We start from the raw sequence: 17,102 nt of genomic DNA, 5'->3' as shown, positions 1-17,102 counted from the left end.
TTTTTAGTATGCAGTTGCTCAATAAGATTTTTATGTGCCACAGAATAAATGTTCTTTGCACAAAGGTGACTTGGTTTTGCAAGGACTAGACAGCTCTTCTGTAATGAAAGTGATTTTTTTTTTCATGAGACCAAAGAATAAAGTGTTTCATATACAATAAATAGGAACTTCGACACTATGAGAGATCAACAATGAACTTTTTGGTGGAGCACAATCAGAGATAGCCAACGTCGCTTCACTTTGATCTAAAGTCGAAGTTCCAATTGTTGGTGTCAGTATGCATCCTCTGTCTACATTGCAGAATAAAATGATTGAAATAAACACTCATGAATCAAATATTAGAGATCAGTTACTTCAGGTTCTAAGAAACCAACCTGAGAGGAAGAAGATATTGGGGAACGAGGAACTGAATTGTGAGCACGTGACACAGAAGATGTCCTACCAGAGCTATGTACTTCATGATCCCCCGTTGCAAACTCTCTTAGCTTGCTCAGTGCAGGCAACAGAACGGTAGCAAGATCAGGTCTGTCCTTTTTCCGCAACTCGCAGCACTGCAAAGCCAGTTGAGCTAGCACCAGCGTCTCTTCTTCAGGCCAGTCTGATATTCTGGGATCCAGAACTTCTCTGAGTCTATTTTTCTCGATCCCTTGCTCTACTCTATGGCTTAATCCCATTGCTGGCATCGCTGTGAGGATTTGCAGAAGCACCACACCGAATGAGTACAAGTCTGACTTCACTCCAAGCATTCCCGTTTGCTGGTACTCAGGGTCAATGTAACAGAACGTACCTGTTTCAACAATTTGTTAAGGATATGCAAAGATTAAAGTAGGGCTGGGATTTTTAGCTGAACATAACCCGCGAACCGAACCAAAATTTCGGTTATTTGGTGATAATGTCAGTTCGATTCAGCAGGTTTATAAAAAAAATCGGTTTTGGCAAGTGGTTAGTTTAATTTTCAAAAAAAAAATTGTTAACCAAATTTTGAGTCGAACTAATCGAAATTACCCAAAATTTTGAACCGAACTAACTGAATTAACTAAAATTTTGAATCGAATTACCGAACTAACCAAAATTACCCGTATTTAACCGACTTTACCCAAATCTTTAACCAAAATATAATCAAAACTTTGGTTAGTTTTTTGGTAAAAAATTTAAAAACCGAACTACCCGGATACCGAACTAAACTTTTTTACGGTTCAATTTGGCAAGATTTTAGTAGAACATAACTACTAGAAAAACGAACTACCCAAACCCAAACCGAATTACCCGAACTACCCGAACCAACAGGCCTAGTTTAAAGGTAGAATGAAAATACTAACCGGCTGCAGCAGTCATGTGGTAATGGGTGAAGCTATCAGCAACAGCAGGAGGCACCAACCGAGCCAAACCAACGTCACTGATCTTGCTAATCATATGCCCGTCTAGAAGAATGTTTGCCGGCTTCAAATCTCGATGCACCAGCGGCTCAGGTTTAGCCTGGTGAAGGAATAAAAGTCCCGTGGCAATCTCAGCAGCGATCCTGAACCGTGCTCTCCAAGACAACGGTGGAGTATTGTCTTTACAGAATAGCCGGTCTTCTAACGTTCCGTTCTCCATATACTCATACACAAGGCAACCATACTCGGGACAAGCACCGAGGAGGATCACCATGTTAGGGTGTCTCATGCAGCTTAAAACCTCAACCTCTTGTTGGAACTGCTTAAGGCCTTGTGAGACGTCTGACTTCAAGATTTTGATGGCCACGGAAGTGTTTTCAAGAACGGCTTTGAACACGGGTCCGTACCCTCCTTCCCCGATCTTTAGAGCGTCTGAGAAGCCGTCGGTCGCGTCTTCGACGTCTTTGATGCTGTACCGTCTGTAGGATACGGTGTTGGACATGTTCTGTTCGTTGAACTTGGCTTGCATCTCCACGAGTCTTCTCTTCTGCTTCTCTATTTCAGCAAGACGATGTGCCGCTTCGTTTGCGTGGATGGCACTCTGTGTTTTCTGCTTATCCATCTCAGATAATTCCCTAAGCATCTCTCTTGCTACCTTTGTTTCCTCCAGCTTTTCGGATTCGTGGGCAGCTTGATGATGAGGGGCCTACAAGCATTTCATACCGTGTATGGTATATTAGTCATAGTCATATACAGTAAAAATGTAGGGAATGTGACATTTTATTAATTTATAAAATTATTAATTTACAAAAATTTTTTTTTTATAGATTTTCTATTTTAAAGTATATTTTTATATAAAATAAGAAATATTTAGTTCTACAAAATTATTATCTTATTATTTTATCGATTTTTGTATTTTGAACCGATACAACTAAAAAATTTATTAATTTATAGTGTATATTAATTTATCGAGTATCAATCTATAGATTTTTACTGTATCTATGGAATGTTGTCGGTTGTCTACATGGAAGTAAGTATCTTACAGTGTCTCTCCCCATGGTTGCATTAAAATGTTGCAGTTCGAGTCTCAATCTTCTCACCTCTAGTTCAAGATTTTGATTCTGAGCATATTCAAGAACATTAGAACACAAACATGTCAGCACTTTACATTCTGAAAACACCAAGTCTACTTTTCTGAAACGTTCTTTTACCTCTTGTTCAGTGATGTTACCCCCAGATAGGCCTTCTTCGTCTCCATCGGTTATATCATACTATATATTTCGAAAGAAAATGTTAAAAAAACGTCAGGCAACTTTAGAGGCAGTAACGTGGTTGAGAATACTACTAACCAGGGATGTAGAAGAGTGGGAGCTTCCTCCATAGGTGGATCGTCCTAGGATGCTGTAGAAACTCGAATTCGATTCAACACTGTGACGGTTGGAAGACAACTCATTGCTTAACTCTCCTGGAGAACTCATATTAAGACAAGGCTTGTAATGACGTGTAGGTGGTAATGCAGAAGATGACCTGCAAGAATAGGAAAAGCCAATTATTCATCAGTATTCATTCACCAGACAGAACAGGCCTCACAAGACTTTACCTTCCAGATTCAGTGGAAGTGAAGCTTGTAGGGCCAGGATCAGACAAGATAGAGAGTAATGATTGTTGTTTTGAAGGCTGGGGATTGTGTTGAGGCGTCTGAGGCCTACTCGCTTGTCTGCTTGTTAAGAGTTTGTCTTTAGACACGATGTAGACAGAACATGTATCTGGAGTTGTTTTAAGTAGAGTCGTTGGCACATCTACGCTCTTAAACTTCCTGATTAAGACACCATTACATAAGAGTTTAAGCTAAGTTTTAGATTTAAAGTCAAGGTTATATGAGAGAAAAGAAAAAGATTAGATACTTGAGGAAGGTGTTTCGTGCAGAGGCTCCAATGACTATGTTTGAAATGGAGTTTTTGTTGATGTAGTCAACAATTGCATTTGCGATGTCAATATCGTGAAGAAGCAGCTCCGTTGCTCTAATCTGATTAAAAAAAAAAAACATATAATATGAACTCAAGACTTATATATATATAAATGAAAATGTGATTGTTGTTATGGCAAAGAGAAGAGAGATTGAATCTCTGACCCCTTTTTTAGCACAGAATCCTCTAAAGGGAAGGAAGAACTTATGAGCCTCTTCTTGGTTGTCATGTGGTGCCTCTGTGTTCTCTCCTTCACCAATTCCTGTTTAAAAAAAAAAAAAAATCATTAGATATATGATGATGATAGAAATGATGATCATGAGGAGGAGGAGGGAGGACATTACTCAATTTGGTTTGAACATGGAGGAGGATACAGTTTGGTGAATCGCCAACGATATGATCAAGGGCCCACTTCAAGGCGTGTTGGCTGTTTTTATCTTTGTCAATGGCTACGGCGGTAATCGCGTTGCTGTCTTTTCCTTTTACTCTTCTTCCAGCCATCCTATTTTTTTTTCCCAAACCTTAATAATATCTGAAACTTGTGTGTCAAGAAAACATGATGTACATTCTGAGAGAGAGATAATGAAATGAGAAAGAGATTAAGAAGACAGGAGACGAAACAGACTTGGAACTGTTTTGTTTGTTGAATTTTTTTTGAAGCTTTAAATGGTGTTTTGCAGTTTACTAAATCAAGAAATTTTCATAACAGCTTAACAGATTAAAATGAACAGAGAACAAAAAAAAAAAAAAAAAAGTAGTTGAAGACTTATCGTATCGTATTTTTGGAATATTCTCTCTCAAATCTTGTAAATAAAGTCTTTATATATGTAAAAAATTAAATCTAAGGATTCCCGAACATTCTAGTGGATGGCGTCGGTTTAGTGAGCGAGCGAAGCTAGTCTTGTGAGGTTTGATTTAGAAAATTTTGGTTGATTCGAGCTTGTAATTGACGCTGTAATGCCGGTTTCCGGATTATCAATAAAATCGTAAATATTTAAAAAAAAAAAAAAAAAAAAAAAAAAAAAAATTAAATCTTTTTGAGAAAATATTAGCGAAGACTTGACCTTTAAGAGGAAAGGACACGTGGCATCTCTCTTGCCAATTATTGAACTGATGAAAAAAAAAATGAAAAGTTTAATTAAATCTATTTGATTGGAGCAACGTGTTAATATCAAAGTCGTTGACGTTGTCCCATAAACAATTTAATTAAATGTTGTTTATCTTTTTAGTTTAGGTAAACCCCATCAGATCCAGGAGAACTCATGTTTCGTTTTGGAAAGATAAAGATAAAGGTTTCGCCTTTTTAGGTCTTTTGTGTGATTCATGTAACGTCCTTGCTCTTCATTTTCACCTGATCCTCTGTTTTTGTTTTTGGATAAAGTCTTGAGCTTTGTGTCCTCTCTTTGTGATATCTTTAATCAAAAAGGTTGAAACTTTGAGGGTTTCTAATTAGGTTTTGGCTGAGAAATTGAGTGTCTGCTCCTTCCTGATTAGGTGAGATCAAAACCCATCGGATAGATCCGTCAGATCTGTTAACCAAGAGGTACTTCTTCATCTTCTTGATTTTGATACTCTTTGGCTAAGTTAGTGTTCAAGAACGGCGGCGTTTTGGTCTCTGTGGATAGCTGAATTGGATATTGGTAGTATCACTGAAGATCATTAGAACATAACTTAGAGATGAAGAAGAAGATTGATTTGCTCAGTTAGGGTGTGGAAGCAGCATAGGTACGAACTCATGGAAGAGATTTCACCAGCAGTTGCACTAACTTTGAGTCTAGCCAACACTATGTGTGACTCTGGAATCTCATCAGCTTTAGATATCACCGAGCTAGAGAACGTTACTGACGCAGTTAACATGCTGTGTGATCAGAACGGTGAGGTTGAGTATACAATGGAAGAAGATGTTTCAGCTTCAGAGGTAGTCATTAGCTTGCCTGAAGAAACTCATCATCATAACGTAGCAAGAGGAGGAAGCAGAAGCGTCTACGAGCTAGACTGCATACCTCTCTGGGGCACAGTTTCAATCCGCGGCGAAAGATCAGAGATGGAGGATGCTGTTAGAGCGTTACCACGTTTTCTCAAAATACCAATTAAAATGCTTATGGGAGGAGATCAAGAAGGGATGAGTCCAACTCTCACACACCTCACAAGCCACTTCTTCGGTGTATACGATGGCCACGGAGGCCTCCAGGTTGCTGACTACTGTCATGATAGAATCCATTTTGCTTTGGCTGAAGAGATCGAATGGATTAAAGAGGAGCTCTACGAGAGGCTGCAGGTGCAGTGGGAGAAAGTGTTTTTTGACTGTTTCTTGAAGGTTGATGATGAGGTTAAAGGGAAGATCAACAGACCTGTCGTTGGTTCTCCTGATGAGATGGTTCTTGAGGCTGTTTCTCCTGAAACCGTTGGATCAACTGCTGTGGTTGCTTTGGTTTGCTCTTCGCATATCATAGTCTCGAACTGTGGTGACTCGAGAGCGGTTTTGCTACGTGGCAAAGAAGCTATGCCTTTATCAGTTGATCACAAAGTAAAGAATCCATTTCCTTTAACATGATCTTGAGAATGTTTCTTACTTTTGTTACTATCTTTGTTGCAGCCAGATAGAGAGGACGAGTATGCAAGAATAGAGAGAGCTGGAGGAAAAGTTATACAATGGCAAGGGGCTCGTGTCTCCGGCGTTCTCGCCATGTCCAGGTCCATTGGTGATCAGTATCTGGAGCCATACGTGATACCAGAGCCCGAAGTAACGTTTATGCCACGGGCAAGAGAAGACGAGTGTTTGATATTAGCCAGCGATGGGCTTTGGGACGTGATGAGTAACCAAGACGCTTGCGAGTTTGCGAGGAGACGGATCTTGTGGTGGCACAAGAGGAATGGAGCGTTGCCTTTAGCTGAGAGAGGTGTAGGGGAAGACCAGGCGTGCCAAGCCGCTGCTGATTATCTCTCGAAGCTCGCTCTTCAGAAGGGAAGCAGGGATAATATCTCTGTCATTGTGGTTGACCTGAAAGCTCAAAGGAAGTTGAAGATCAGGTCTTGAAACAGTGTACACTCGAGCTCCTTACACTATTATAAATTTCTTACTATTTTTTTTTTAGTTTCCACAAGTTTAAGTAAAAAATAAGAAGTTGATTGATGATGATGCATAGCGAAAAGTCCATTCCTTTTACTCATGGACTTGAATGTGTATGTTATGTATAAGAAACAGAAGACAGAAATGTGTTTTTTTTTTTATATGTTGTGTGATATTGGAGATGTGGCCTAAGGAAAATGTAATTGATGTTTGTCACATCAGCCTTAATACTTTTCTGTAATTCATCTTCTTCTATGTATATAAAATATTTATAGTATTGTATTTTTATTTTGTTGTACAGAAAGTATCAAACTGCTTAAACTAGGATGCTATATAAACTGATTTATAAAACAAACAGTGGGGCTTATAGTGAGAGATGGTGGTACTTGTATCGATTAACTGGTGAGATAGTGTGGTGTATTGTCTCAAACAAGGTGTTGAGCTAAAGTAAGGATCTTGAGCTGTTTCTGTGCTGCATGAACAGGAACAAACCGTCGGCTGGTGACAACCACCAACATAATTCTTCTAGTGTTCTTAATGCCGACAATAACGACCGCGTTGTTATTCAGTTTGAAGATTAGTGTTCTCATTACAATGATAAAAATATTTACTTGTGATGGTTAGAAAGTTCATAAGTGGGCGTGCCGGAGTGGTTATCGGGCATGACTAGAAATCATGTGGGCTTTGCCCGCGCAGGTTCGAATCCTGCCGCTCACGTTTTGTAATTTTTAGTTTCATCTCTGCTTTAATTTTTCAATTAATCACCTATTTAGTAAATTATTTCTGGTCTCGGATCATTCCATATATTTCTTTCTAGCATGTGCAAGATGTATATGTGATTAATTATCATAAGCATGTTTGTGGATGAGAGGAACACAAACTCTTACGAAGGAATCATTGACTTCTCCTTCGTTTGTTTTTGTTTGGGTCAATACATAAGCACTACAGCTTAAATGCCAAGTTTACGAGCATTACACGTTACACAGTTTACTTAATTTCATAAATTGGTGGGTAAACTAAAACACACGCACATGGAGATATTCTCTTAATAATTCAACATTTCATATTTTATTTTATCTGTCATGACTTAAATTTATATCTAACTATGCACAACTAATTATTTTTTAACACAATGCTAAGCTAATTATTAAAAGAAAATTGTTATAGATTTTTATAAAAGCTTATCTTTGCTAAACGCTGGTTGGAACCTAATAATACGGTTTAATTTTTAATAGAAATATTTATAATTTGTCTGAAATGGTAGAGGTGTAAACTCACAATATAAAAATGATTTAAGTTTAAAATAATAATATATTTTGTAGAATTCCATTTGAGTATACGTTGACTTCGAAAGTGTTCATAGTGGGGCTTTCCCTAAACATTCATTCACCCTTTTGATTGGTTTGTTTGTCCAAAGAGCGAGAGTGATCAAATGTCGTCGTGGTGCGGTCCTTCACGTCGTCAAGTCAAATACGATGTCTTCCTCAGCTTCCGAGGCGGAGACACACGTAAAAACATCATTAGCCATTTGCACAAAGAACTTGTGAGACAAGGGATACGTACATTCAAAGACGACGAGACGCTGGAAACAGGAGACCGTTTCCCCGAAAGACTCCGTGAAGCCATCAACACATCGAGGTTCGCCATTGTGGTTATCTCGAAGAACTACGCTTCTTCGAGATGGTGCTTGGAAGAGCTTCGAATGATAATGAAGCTTCAACGGGAGAAAAAGATTGCTGTGATTCCTGTTTTCTATGAAGTGGATATCTCTGACGTTAGAAATCATCGAAGTGGTTTTGGTTTAGTACAACATCACAAAGATCCCAAGATTCCATTCTGGAAAGATGCACTTCGGGGAATCGCAAACACACAAGCCACCGAGTCAAGAAAATGGTAATTCTTTTTACTGTGCTAGGGAATGGGTTAAACCCACTCCGGTTGATGATTTTTTCTTATTAAAAAAAAACGATTTAGCTATAGTTCCCATGCATGCATCTAATTGGGAGTTGCCTCTGGAATCCGAAAAGCCACGATTTATCTTAAAAAATCAATTTCTCTCTAAACTTCACTGACTGCAACGTCAGATCTGGACATGTGTGGAGCTAATCTTGTATTATTGAGTCTTTTTCTAATCTTTTCTTGAGGGCTCTTTAGTACCTATTTGCTTCTTAGGAAAATGTGATACAAGTTAATTGTATCTTTTGAACATTACAAAGTAATGAAATTAACGTACTTAATTGTTTTTTTTTTACTAATTTTGTTAGCAAGGACGATGCCACGTTGGTTGAGGGAGTTGTTGAACTTGTTTCAGACAAGTTGTTGTCTATGTTGCCAATGGACCTCGGGGATATTGTTGGTATGGAAGCTGACATGGACCAAATCGAACATCTCTTGGACATGTCCTTTACGACCAATGAGGTTCGCATGGTAGGAATCTGGGGTATGGCAGGCATTGGCAAAACTGCCATAGCCAAGAATCTTTATCAAAAACATAAACACCATTTCAAGACTCATCATTGTTTCATGGAAAAGGTTTCTTCTCTGAAAGCAAAGAGTCCCTTGGATCTACAGAAACGGCTTCTTTCAGATATTCTTCGGAAAAAAGATCTCAAGGCACTGAACCTTGGCCAGGGAGCTCCTTGTATCAAGTCAAGGCTCGTAAACCTAAAATCTCTCATTGTTATTGATGATGTGGATGATGTGAAACAGCTGGATGCCTTGGCAAAAGAGGCTAGTTGGTTTGGACCAGGGAGCCGAATCATCATAACGACACGAGACAAGAGCTTGCTCAAGTTGTCCTCCTGTGCCGTGTACAAAGTTGAGTATCTGAAGGATGATAAGGCTCTCCAGATCTTTCAGCGGTTTGCTTTCCAAGGAGCAGAACCTCCTATTGCCTACAATGATCTTTCTATAAGTATCTCTCAGCTTGCTCAAGGTCTTCCTTCTGCCCTTGAGGATTTCGGCACTTATCTCCGTGGCAAGTCCGCAGTGGAGTGGCGAGATGCTTTGAAATCATTTCAGGAAGCTCTTCCCGAGAAAACCTTAGTGGACTTGAAAAGTAGCTATCATGGTTTAGATGAACTTGGTAAGACAGCTTTTCTTCATGTCGCATGCCTTTTCAATGGAGAACCTGTCCGGCGAGTCAGGAAACTTCTTGGTCAAGGTAAAGCCGGAATGAGGGTTTTAAAGGAAAAGTCTCTCATCAAGGTGTCTTCTGATAGGCGTATAGCTATGCACCGTTTGCTGGAGCAAATGGGGAAACATATTGTGCGTCAAGAGTCAAACAACAACCCTTCTCAGCAACGTATCTTGTGGCACCATGACGACATCCTTCGAGTACTTGACACCAATACAGTAAGTTACACGCAATGTTCTTAATTTTTTGGTTGGCTAGGCTCTGCCACCATTCCTCTTCTGCTGATATAACTGAAGCTACTATAACATAAAAGATCTTATTTAGTCTTTGAATACTCTTCTTAAATTTGTTGAAGATCTACCAAAAACAAAAAGTAAAAAAAAATTCTTAACTTTTATTAATCAAATAAAAATTGAATACAAACTTAATCCTAATCGACTATATCTAAAAACTCATAAAAACCTAAAATAATAAAGACAATTATCTAAATAAATAATAAATATTTAAAAACATCTCAAATATTTATCTGCATTATCTTCTTAACAATAACAATAAATGACACTATCGATATCATATGTCAGAGTAAGCACTTAATTGAAGGAGTGGTGCTAGATGTTTGTAAATTGCGCGCTGGAGTTCACATCAACTGGGATGATTTCAAGCCGATGTATAATCTCAGGTTTCTTAAGATATATTTCTCTAACCAATCAGGAGGTGTACAGCCATGGAAGGAATATATGACGCTAGAGAACAATTTCAGTGTACATAAGCTTAGGTTTCTACATTGGGATGCATATCCTTTTACAACCTTGCCTACCAGTATCAGTCCAGATTGTCTTGTTGAACTAAAGCTGTGTTACAGCAAGCTCAAGACCCTTTGGCGTGGAACACCGGTATGTATATATGCTCTACTTTTCTTATCCCTTCATATTTTTATTTTTTATTTTTTTTATTTGCCTTCTTGTTATTATAACATTTCCCTGTGTTTGTGTCACATACTTTTCAGAAACTTGTGAAACTGATGAAACTAGATTTGACCGGATCTAAGGATCTAACAAAACTTCCAAATCTCAAGGAAGCAAAGTCTCTAGAGGAGTTGATACTGAAAGGTTGCAGCTCCTTGGAACGGATTCCACACTCCATATGCAAACTATCTAGACTCCAGAAAATTGATGTGTCCAACTGTGACAGGCTGGAAAAGCTGAACATCAGTATATCGGATTCTAAAGATATTGGTTTTGAAGACACAAGCATGTGCCTAAGATCAGTCCACATGTTTTTCTTTGGCACAGAACCGTTTTTGGGCAATACTCAGGGATGCTCTCTTACAGACCCATCAATCAGAGGCAACTTACAAATCTACTTGAAGCTTCTTGAAGGATCTGCAGATCATCTATCTTTTGTTTCTGAGGACCACGTCTGTCGTGAAGTGAACCTCAAGTCACCTCCCTATGGTTTTAAATCACTGGACATCATGCGGTTTAAGTGGGTTGAGAAGGGTAGTGAGTCCAAATGTAATAGCTTCTCAGGGTTTCCATGGTTACAGGAGTTAACTCTCATCAACCTAAACATCAAGAAGATTCCAGATGACATTGACCAGATGCACGTCCTAGAGAAGTTGGACCTCAGTGGGAATCTCTTTGAGAAGTTACCTACGACAATGAGTCATCTCACCAAGTTGAAACATCTGACGCTTTCCAACTGCCGCAGCCTTGAAGAACTGCCAGAACTATCTCAGCTGGAGAGTCTAACACTTTCTGACTGTACCAACCTCCGAACTCTGGTGAAGAAACATCAAGGAACAACATACAATATGCTTGAGCTTTGGCTTGACAACTGCAAGAAAATCGAGTCATTACCAAATGAGCTTAAGCATTTCACCAAGCTGACATGTTTAGATCTCAGCAGACACGATTTCAAGACAATATCGTCAAAGATGGTGGGCGACTTAACCTCCTTGGCAACTCTCAGCCTCAATTACTGCAACAACCTTGTATCACTGTCAGGGCTTCCACTGAGTCTCAAGTGTTTGAATGCACATGGCTGCAAGTCTCTAAAGACTTATTCCCTTCAGGCCGCGCATTCTATTGATCGCATAGATCTTAGCCCTTGCCCCAATGGGAAGGACTATAGTACATTCACTAGGTTTCCAGCTGGAAGACGCAGTAAAGAGGTATACAAAATCTTCTGCTATCTTGTCTCTATATAGTGTATGCAATTAAGAGTTTAATCTCCTTTTTCTTTAGGTACCAGTATGTGCTTGTCCTTGCTTCCAGGAAACAACAACACGTCGTAAGGTTAAACATGCGACTTGTAGTCACATGTCAATCTTCTTGAGGTGTTTAAAGTCATGGTTGTGGGATTTCTTCCTGTGTTTATTGGCTGTGGTTGTCGGCATTTTTCTTGCGGTGATAACCGATCATGTCATCGCAACTACATTATTAATGACTATTTTTATGTATCTGAGGTTGTAAGAAACTACATTATAGGAGATGTGTAAGTGTTTCAGTAACATTTTATTTTCAGTTGCTGAATCAAAAGAGCTATTGAATGATTCATTTCATTGGTTTCTATACTCTGACAACTTGGGAAGAGTAGCAACAAATGTGTTAACCAAAGTGATCCGATATAAGTTGTGCAAGGCTACAACTCTTTAGGCAATCTCTCTGCTTGCTTGGAGGGGAAGAAATTAACCAATGAACATGTAGAGCTTTCTCTTACACTGAACCGTGTTGTGTATTGTTATTAATGTAATGAAGAAGCCTAATTTCAGGAAAATGAAACTGTGACCGTTGATTTTGGACCGAGGACCTTTATTAGTTATGGACTAGTTGGTTACCACCTCGACCACGCTCCACCACCGGCTTCACGCGGCTTGTCCTAATCTACTAGTATGTTTTTGTTGCTTACACACCTTTTCGTTGAAACGCACATTATTCTATGTACTAATCATTAAAAGTCAAACGAACCTACTGCATTCAAGTATTCTTACATGGAAATGCAGTGACAAATGCTTGTTTTCTCTAGTGTGTAAAGTATGAAATAAAAATAATTTATGTATTAAAAGGAATTCGTCTTTTACGTCACGTATTTCATGTCTAAATAAATCCAGTTGTATAAATTCAATAAACAGTCTTCTTAGCAATGCTTGATTAATATGAATTTGCTTGTTTTAGATCAGATTTAAAATGGAAAAGGACTAAGCATCTGTTATTTTTATTTCAAAGGGACTTTCATATATCTTTGCTTCAGTACAAAGGAAATTATGTTTGGTGTTCGATTTCACGTTTCAACTCAAAACTACATAAGTTTCAAAAAAAAAACTCAAAACTTCATATATCAATTATTACATCTTTTAGTCAATTGGAAAATGTATGTACTAACATTTTAGGTAATAAAATTTTAAAACGAATCATAAAATATAATAATTCACACTTTGTTTTATAGTTCTAGTTACAACAATATTTTATATTGACAAAAAAAAACAATATTTGAAAATGCTTAGCAAATAACAACTGGACTCTCGTGACCATTTTTTTGCACCGTTTATTCCCACGTCGTGATATATACGCGCTGGTGTGACGCGTGTAAGCTCTCTTTCCCGCGTTGAGCTGTCACTCTCTTTTGTCTGTCTCTGTCTCCGTCGCTGTTTCTTTGGCTTCCTCTCTCATTCTCCACCACCACTATCATTAAATCCTTTTTTTCTCCCCACTAATCAACCGTTAAAGAGAAGCTTAAAGCTTAAACGTTCACTTTAAAATCTCTTATAAAGAAAGAAACACGCATCTCCTATAAACCTTACCCTTGTCCTTCCACTAATCACTATTTTCATCTCTCTCCGACATGACAGACGACAAAGTCTACCCCGCCTCCAAACCACCCGTCGCTGTCAACGGCGGAACAACCGCTAATCCAACTTTCCCGGCGACTAAAGCTCAGCTATACAGCGCAAACCGCCCCGCTTACCGTCCGCCAGCCCCCCGCCGCCGTACACACAGCCGCGGATGCTGCTGCCGCTGCTGCTGCTGGACGATTTTCGTAATCATCTTCTTGATCCTCCTCGTCGCCGCCGCGTCCGCCGTCGTGTACCTGATCTACCGTCCTCAGCGTCCGAGCTTCACCGTCTCTTCCCTCAAAGTCTCCTCTCTCAACCTCACCTCCGCCACACGCCTCGCCACCGCCATATCCCTCTCCGTCGTGGCCAAGAACCCGAACAAAAACGTCGGGTTCAGCTACGACGTTGCCGACGTCACGGTGTACAGAGTCTCCCCCGGAGACGATGACGTTGTAATCGGTAAAGGCTCGATCGCGTCGTTTGTGCACGGTAAGAAGAACACGACTCTGCTTAAGTCTACTGTCGGGAGTCCTCCGGGAGATCTTGACGAGCTGTCTGCTGGTAAGCTAAAGGGAGATTTGAAGGCGAAGAGAGGAGTGGCGGTTAAGATTGTTCTGAACACGAAGGTGACGGTGAAGATGGGAGCTGTGAAAACGCCTAAGTCAGGGATCAGAGTTACTTGTGAAGGGATTAGAGCGGTGGCTCCTACGGGGAAGAAGGCGACGACGGCTGTTACCACCGCTGCTAAGTGTAAGGTTGATCTCAGGTTCAAGGTCTGGAAATTCACTTTTTAAAAACATTTGGGGAGCAAATGAAAATCTTACATTCCATTTTTTTTTGTTATATAAATCCATTGTTTCATTTCTTTTTTTAATTTTGATTTCATATACAGTTTTTTTCGATTCCGGTAAGAATTTATTTTTTTTGTTTATGTAAATGAAGATATATACACTGTGTGATTCGAGAAAAAAATGTTTGATCTGCTTATACAAAAAAAAATGTTAAATCATTTGATTACATGCTAAAACATTTGATTATAGTAACAATTCTTCATTAACAACAGTGATGAAAAATCTAACAATGATGATAAAACGCATTTAATGATATTGTGGAAGTAATGGGTGTGACCGTGTGAGGTTGACCACTAGTAGTGCAAGTGCTTTGGTCAATTAATCTATAACTAGACAATTAAGCTAGCTACCCTTTTTTCTCTGATAGCTGTATCAATTAATTAAGCTACCATGTGGTACATACCCTAAGAACCTATGAATTATTATGAATGTTACTTACATACTGTATTAAACTATTAATCTAATGGTCTGCTGCCTGCTGGCAAATGACAAAGTCTTTGGGTATTGTAATTTGTTAAAGAAAAATTATAAACAAAGTTTGGGTTCGAATTTGCGTCGGCTTAAGGAGGATAGAAGGTGTCGGTGAAATGTTTATAATATTTTATTTTCTACATTTCGATTCAACTTAAACAAGAAAAAGCAAAGCCACAAATGATTCAAAATCAGGTGTCATGTAATTATCAACGACAAAAAGAAGATTAGGTGTTATGGTGTAAAACGATGACTAACATGTGATGGAATATGTTCCTTTTCAACAAATTAATATAAAAATGAAGCACTAGAAAATCTTCTTATTTGGTTGGTTGGTTTATACAACAGAAATAATTCTTTAAATCTATAAGAAACTAAGAAATAGAGCAACAAAAAAAACGTATTGAAATGGTTAGATAGCAAGATGCTGGATAAGTGATAAGTAAAATCAAATAGGTTTATCTAAATCCTTATTTATAGAAAAATATAGTGTTGATGGGGTCAATAGGTGTTTGGAATCAAAATGATAGTTGCCACACAGCCACAGAACTTTCAGAACCATGTGACCACCACCACATGTTATTAGATGTCCAAGCTGACTTTTGAGTTTGTCAGTCACAAAGGCTTGGTGTTTCTGTACACGTAAATTCATTTCACACTAAGGTATTGTAAATATATGTAATAGATATGATAAATAGAGCTTCATTATCAAGGGCTTGTTGAATTAAACATATATGCAACGTCAAGGGTGAACCATCAAGTTACTTGGAATCAGGGCCGGCCCGGAGGGCAAGCCACCCAAGCCGTGGATTAGGGCATCCAAAATAATAGGGCATATTTTTTAAAAAAATATTCGTATTATTACCTATAAACAAATAAATTTTTGTAATTTTTTTTGTTAAAATATTATTTATAAGGCATTTTTATATAAAATTTTTTGAACTTTTCAACTATATTTATAAATTTGTTATATATTAAATATATTAGTAAATTTCCATTTTAGATGATAATTCAAACTCTAATTAAAATTAGCAACAAAACAGATTTTCTTTTGGTTTCAATTTATTATATTGCATCGTTTTGCATAATTTTATTTTATTCTAATTTTTCTTTTTGTCCTCTTTTCTCTTAACCCTTAATATATAGTTTAGTTTTAATGTTTCAGTTTTTTCAACTAATCCTTTACGTAGTAAGAAGATATGTTTGTTAGTTCATAGTTTTCGAAATGTGATAAAAGCTTGATAGCTTCACTTTATTACGATAATATTTATGGATTGTGTTTACTGATTTTTATGATAGACATATAATGGATGGTTGAAAAAAATGACTGTAGAAATCTAGTGGATAATTTTGCATAAAAAAATAAAAAACAAAATTAATTTTACCAATAAATATTTTTATCACAGTTTTATTTCCTGAACAAACTATAGACTTCTATTTCTATTTAATAAAAATTAAAGTTGTTTTATACTGTTTTATGATTTTGATAAAATATGCACAAAGGCATAATTTTAAATTTTGATTGGGGCAGTGAAAAATGTTAGTCCGGTACTGCTTGGAATAAACGTATATGCAACGTTAAGAGTTAAGACTAATGAAGACGTCATAAGCTCCAAAACCAATATAATCCCCATTACCCGAATACATAATGTTATCTCCATTTTCTTTCCCACCATAACAATCTTCCTGATCATACTTTCCACTAGCACCGTAGGAGCTAAAGCTGTTATCTCCTCCGGTTTTCTTTGGTTCAGCCCTTTTTATATCGACCGATTGAGCCATTGTAAGTGCTTGAGATATACTACGGTTCTTTAGCTTAAACTTGAAAACATAAGTAAAAGAAAGGGTTACCTGTTTGTTACTGAACTCATGAACTTTTCTCATCAGAGAAAAGTTTGTCCACAGAATCTTCAGTCAGATAGGTTACAAAACCAAACCCTCTTGACTTTCCAGTGTGGTGATCATACATAAACTGATTCTCAATTATGTCACCATTTACACAGAAATAATTCTTTAGCTCATCTACAAATATGGAAAGCCACATTATCATCAACAGCAATAACCACGTACAGAACAGAACCTTAGAGAAACTCACGTTATAGAAAATAAATATAAAAGTCTGATTAGCAAACAACAAGGTCGTTGTAGTATAGTGGTAAGTATTCCCGCCTGTCACGCGGGTGACCCGGGTTCGATCCCCGGCAACGGCGATTATTTTTGTTAATACGAAATTTGAGTATTTTCGTTTTGTTAAAGAAAAATAAAATAATGGCTTCGTCCAGGTTCGAACTGGAGACCTTCAGTGTGTTAGACTGACGTGATAACCAACTACACCACGAAACCCTTGTGTGATTGTGATTGATTGGTACATGCAATTAACTAAAACATTCCACGTT

General features: G+C 38.0%; 4 protein-coding genes and 3 non-coding genes across 7 annotated transcripts; 5 read left to right on the top strand and 2 right to left on the bottom strand.

The window, feature by feature from the left end:
• Positions 1-74: 74 nt before the first annotated feature.
• On the bottom strand, positions 75-4,383 carry LOC106395180 (U-box domain-containing protein 35). Its single transcript, XM_048738138.1, has 9 exons — positions 3,688-4,383; positions 3,281-3,605; positions 2,977-3,192; positions 2,726-2,903; positions 2,588-2,647; positions 2,420-2,497; positions 1,320-2,082; positions 375-787; positions 75-290 (listed from the first exon to the last, which is right to left on the bottom strand). Exons 2-9 carry the CDS (start codon positions 3,421-3,423, stop codon positions 273-275), a joined length of 1,869 nt encoding a protein of 622 aa, XP_048594095.1. The 5' UTR covers positions 3,424-3,605; positions 3,688-4,383; the 3' UTR covers positions 75-272.
• A 129-nt stretch (positions 4,384-4,512) lies between these two features.
• LOC106387626 (protein phosphatase 2C 7) lies at positions 4,513-6,690 on the top strand. Its single transcript, XM_013827524.3, has 2 exons — positions 4,513-5,870; positions 5,940-6,690. Exons 1-2 carry the CDS (start codon positions 5,079-5,081, stop codon positions 6,378-6,380), a joined length of 1,233 nt encoding a protein of 410 aa, XP_013682978.1. The 5' UTR covers positions 4,513-5,078; the 3' UTR covers positions 6,381-6,690.
• A 358-nt stretch (positions 6,691-7,048) lies between these two features.
• TRNAS-AGA lies at positions 7,049-7,130 on the top strand. The gene has a single exon. It is a non-coding gene; the product is annotated as a tRNA-Ser (tRNA).
• Positions 7,131-7,845: 715 nt separating this feature from the next.
• LOC106394090 (disease resistance protein TAO1-like) lies at positions 7,846-11,758 on the top strand. Its single transcript, XM_013834693.2, has 4 exons — positions 7,846-8,306; positions 8,678-9,767; positions 10,131-10,442; positions 10,556-11,758. Exons 1-4 carry the CDS (start codon positions 7,846-7,848, stop codon positions 11,756-11,758), a joined length of 3,066 nt encoding a protein of 1,021 aa, XP_013690147.2.
• Positions 11,759-12,870: 1,112 nt separating this feature from the next.
• Positions 12,871-14,393, top strand: LOC106387627 (NDR1/HIN1-like protein 6). Its single transcript, XM_013827526.3, has one exon. It carries the CDS (start codon positions 13,393-13,395, stop codon positions 14,176-14,178), a length of 786 nt encoding a protein of 261 aa, XP_013682980.1. The 5' UTR covers positions 12,871-13,392; the 3' UTR covers positions 14,179-14,393.
• Positions 14,394-16,844: 2,451 nt separating this feature from the next.
• Positions 16,845-16,916, top strand: TRNAD-GUC. The gene has a single exon. It is a non-coding gene; the product is annotated as a tRNA-Asp (tRNA).
• Positions 16,917-16,975: 59 nt separating this feature from the next.
• Positions 16,976-17,049, bottom strand: TRNAV-AAC. Its single transcript has one exon. It is a non-coding gene; the product is annotated as a tRNA-Val (tRNA).
• Positions 17,050-17,102: the final 53 nt, after the last annotated feature.

The sequence above is a fragment of the Brassica napus genome, chromosome A8 (assembly GCF_020379485.1).
Source record: "Brassica napus cultivar Da-Ae chromosome A8, Da-Ae, whole genome shotgun sequence".
Taxonomy (NCBI): domain Eukaryota; kingdom Viridiplantae; phylum Streptophyta; class Magnoliopsida; order Brassicales; family Brassicaceae; genus Brassica; species Brassica napus.
The sequence above is the reverse complement of the archived record's forward strand: the minus strand, read 5'-3'. Positions and strand labels throughout refer to the sequence as shown.

Bases quoted from the DNA above. Each gene is read 5' to 3' on its own strand.
- LOC106394090 (XM_013834693.2), top strand. From the start codon at position 7,846: ATGTCGTCGTGGTGCGGTCCTTCACGTCGTCAAGTCAAATACGATGTC. The intron at 8,307-8,677 runs GTAATTCTTTTT...TAATTTTGTTAG, and splicing joins GCCACCGAGTCAAGAAAATG to CAAGGACGATGCCACGTTGG. The intron at 9,768-10,130 runs GTAAGTTACACG...ATCATATGTCAG, and splicing joins GAGTACTTGACACCAATACA to AGTAAGCACTTAATTGAAGG.
- LOC106387626 (XM_013827524.3), top strand. From the start codon at position 5,079: ATGGAAGAGATTTCACCAGCAGTTGCACTAACTTTGAGTCTAGCCAAC. The intron at 5,871-5,939 runs GTAAAGAATCCA...TCTTTGTTGCAG, and splicing joins CTTTATCAGTTGATCACAAA to CCAGATAGAGAGGACGAGTA.
- LOC106395180 (XM_048738138.1), bottom strand. From the start codon at position 3,423: ATGTTTTTTTTTTTTAATCAGATTAGAGCAACGGAGCTGCTTCTTCAC. The intron at 3,193-3,280 runs GTATCTAATCTT...TGTCTTAATCAG, and splicing joins GCACGAAACACCTTCCTCAA to GAAGTTTAAGAGCGTAGATG. The intron at 2,083-2,419 runs GTAAGATACTTA...AAATGCTTGTAG, and splicing joins CAACCATGGGGAGAGACACT to GCCCCTCATCATCAAGCTGC.
- LOC106387627 (XM_013827526.3), top strand. From the start codon at position 13,393: ATGACAGACGACAAAGTCTACCCCGCCTCCAAACCACCCGTCGCTGTC.